The sequence below is a fragment of the Ceratina calcarata genome, unplaced genomic scaffold, assembly GCF_001652005.2.
Source record: "Ceratina calcarata isolate Rehan_Ccalc_2016 unplaced genomic scaffold, ASM165200v1 scaffold178.2, whole genome shotgun sequence".
In the NCBI taxonomy this organism is placed as follows: Eukaryota; Metazoa; Arthropoda; class Insecta; order Hymenoptera; family Apidae; genus Ceratina; species Ceratina calcarata.
Window position 1 is genome coordinate 128,707 of NW_017139212.1, and position 2,983 is coordinate 131,689.

Below are 2,983 nucleotides of genomic sequence, written 5' to 3' on the forward strand. Positions count from 1 at the left end.
TTATAGATCGGTTCGAGAGTGAGAGTAACAAAATGTAACTTACCAGAATATGTGGCAATTATAGAAAATGCTTAAAATTAGTTGAATCACAACACTTTCTTCACTCGCTTTCTTCACACATTTCGTTGTGAGCAGATTATTATTTATCGACAACACGTCTCCATCACTAGCATCTAGCAGCTAGGCACAGTCTTTGAAACTGGAAAGCACCTTTTATTAGGTACGTGTTACGTAGCACCAGAGAGGAAATGAGAGTGCTCACGCTCACCGCCCAGGTTTCGGCGTCCCCAATTCGATGGTGCTGCCAAAGCTAAATTTTGCAGGGATCTGACACGTTCAGTTCAACCACCGAGGAGAGCACCAAAGATGCTAGATAGAGCCGATAGAGGACGGGAGCCACCTCAGCCACCAAGAATCAGCCCCTCCACTTACGCACAGCGTTACCATATTTTTACCCAAGGCCGGAAAGTGGGGACGACGCGACCATGGTGGGGACCATACCGCTGCGGAGAGCTTCGCGAACGCGCATGAGCACGCATGAGGGGAATAGTAGTGGGGATCGAAATACGGGCGAAAAACAGGGGAAGCGGTGGCCTTGGGTAAAAATATGGTAACGCTGCTTACGCACCGTATCAGTTTTCTCCGAGCTCAATTTCTCGGCTCAACTTCGGCTCAGTAGAGAGAAAAGGCGAAATATCAGTCTGTTGCTCTTGCTTCTGATGCATTAAAGTCCAAGCGGCATGCAGCGTGCAGTGGTGCCAGGGTTCGTATAATTTTTCCCGCACGGCTCGCTTCCCCTCTTTTTCGCCCGTATTTTGATCCCCACTACTATTCTCCTCATGCGCCTTCGCTGACCATTCCTAGCATACCCCCATCAAGTACCAGTCCCCACCATGGTCGCGTTGTCCCCACTTTCCGGCCGAGAGAAAAATTATACGATTCCTGAATGGTGCATATAATAGCACTGTGTACTGTGTGTGTATTACATACATAACACAAATTTATTTGTATTAATAATTATGCATATAATTAAAAAAGAATTTTCATTTCAGAATATCAGAATATTATGTTTTACACATTTAAAATTATGTAAATCTAAGTACGAGCTTGGGATATTAATACAGTGCCATGTAACATAAGGAAGATGCACAAAAATGATATTCATCGAATGTGAAGACTGAAAATTTTAGGTATTGCACGTATGTATGTGCTCTCTTTTTACTTTCTATGCATTTATAATAAAATCATAATTGTATGTCTTCGGATTTTAGTTTGGGAGGACCAGAAATCAACTCACCAAACAGTATTGATAATCTTGCTTTTTGTACAATTGAACAAAACTTGGTGAAGTTCAGTATGAAAGCAAAATAAGTAATTTTCATACGAGAGTGAACATGAGAGTAAAACCTCTTTTTATAATATTCTGTATTAGTACAGTACTCTTTTGAATAGGACAATATATCAACAAAATTGTATATAAATTACATTTAGAAACCCCATTCATTCTTAGTATATTAATTTCATTTAGAAAGCACATTGCAACAATTAGAAATATTCAATATAGGGAACATAAATGTCAAATATCTACAAATTTAATAATACGTACTTGCAGTAGTTTCATATAACTATTTGCCATTTGGCACTATGCAAGGAACAAACCTACTGAATCTGGTTCTCAACTATTTAGTGGGATTGCTACCCAAAAGTGACTTATAATTAAAACAATCCAAAGAACAATATTTGTTGCAACAATCAAGTAATATGGAAGCAGTAGTCAACATGTTGTGTTAGTAATTAAAAAAATGTATATAGATATGCACTAAATATCTCAGCCATTGTCGCAAGATGTTGGCAAACGATTGAATATTTAATACAATCAGTATTAAGTACAATCCATCAAGAACTAACTTTAATTCGATAAAACACGAAACATAAAAGTATCGAAAAATTCTATTCCATCGGTAATGTAAGAAAGCGTAGCTGGGAGTAAAAAAACTTACCCAGGCGAGGTAGTAAGTGTTAGGTTATATTTATATATTATAGATCGGTTCGAGAGTGAGAGTAACAAAATGTAACTTACCAGAATATGTGGCAATTATAGAAAATGCTTAAAATTAGTTGAATCACAACACTTTCTTCACTCGCTTTCTTCACACATTTCGTTGTGAGCAGATTATTATTTATCGACAACACGTCTCCATCACTAGCATCTAGCAGCTAGGCACAGTCTTTGAAACTGGAAAGCACCTTTTATTAGGTACGTGTTACGTAGCACCAGAGAGGAAATGAGAGTGCTCACGCTCACCGCCCAGGTTTCGGCGTCCCCAATTCGATGGTGCTGCCAAAGCTAAATTTTGCAGGGATCTGACACGTTCAGTTCAACCACCGAGGAGAGCACCAAAGATGCTAGATAGAGCCGATAGAGGACGGGAGCCACCTCAGCCACCAAGAATCAGCCCCTCCACTTACGCACAGCGTTACCATATTTTTACCCAAGGCCGGAAAGTGGGGACGACGCGACCATGGTGGGGACCATACCGCTGCGGAGAGCTTCGCGAACGCGCATGAGCACGCATGAGGGGAATAGTAGTGGGGATCGAAATACGGGCGAAAAACAGGGGAAGCGGTGGCCTTGGGTAAAAATATGGTAACGCTGCTTACGCACCGTATCAGTTTTCTCCGAGCTCAATTTCTCGGCTCAACTTCGGCTCAGTAGAGAGAAAAGGCGAAATATCAGTCTGTTGCTCTTGCTTCTGATGCATTAAAGTCCAAGCGGCATGCAGCGTGCAGTGGTGCCAGGGTTCGTATAATTTTTCCCGCACGGCTCGCTTCCCCTCTTTTTCGCCCGTATTTTGATCCCCACTACTATTCTCCTCATGCGCCTTCGCTGACCATTCCTAGCATACCCCCATCAAGTACCAGTCCCCACTATGGTCGCGTTGTCCCCACTTTCCGGCCGAGAGAAAAATTATACGATTCCTGA

General features: G+C 41.7%; 2 protein-coding genes and 1 long non-coding RNA gene across 6 annotated transcripts in view; 2 read left to right on the forward strand and 1 right to left on the reverse strand.

The window, feature by feature from the left end:
* LOC113463866 (uncharacterized) overlaps nucleotides 1–838 on the forward strand; it is a 7,279-nt gene extending 6,441 nt beyond the window's left edge. The window contains exons 2-3 of the mRNA XM_026810852.1: nucleotides 324–427; nucleotides 620–838. Of these exons, the coding sequence (XP_026666653.1) occupies nucleotides 324–427; nucleotides 620–720 (205 nt within the window). The 3' untranslated portion in view covers nucleotides 721–838. The remainder of the gene's footprint in view (nucleotides 1–323; nucleotides 428–619) is intronic.
* gw (trinucleotide repeat containing adaptor protein gawky) overlaps nucleotides 1–2,427 on the reverse strand; it is a 30,278-nt gene extending 27,851 nt beyond the window's left edge. The window contains exons 1-2 of one of the 4 annotated variants that reach the window (XM_026810847.1): nucleotides 2,306–2,427; nucleotides 2,081–2,236 (exon numbers count right to left, since the gene is read on the reverse strand). The gene's annotated coding sequence lies outside the window, so the exon portion shown is untranslated. The other 3 variants (XM_026810845.1, XM_026810846.1, XM_026810844.1) reach the window with 3 other exon arrangements.
* On the forward strand, nucleotides 872–1,439 carry LOC108632871 (uncharacterized). The gene is made up of 3 exons (XR_001916986.2): nucleotides 872–975; nucleotides 1,053–1,199; nucleotides 1,272–1,439. It is a non-coding gene; the product is annotated as an uncharacterized LOC108632871 (long non-coding RNA).
* Nucleotides 2,428–2,983: the final 556 nt, after the last annotated feature.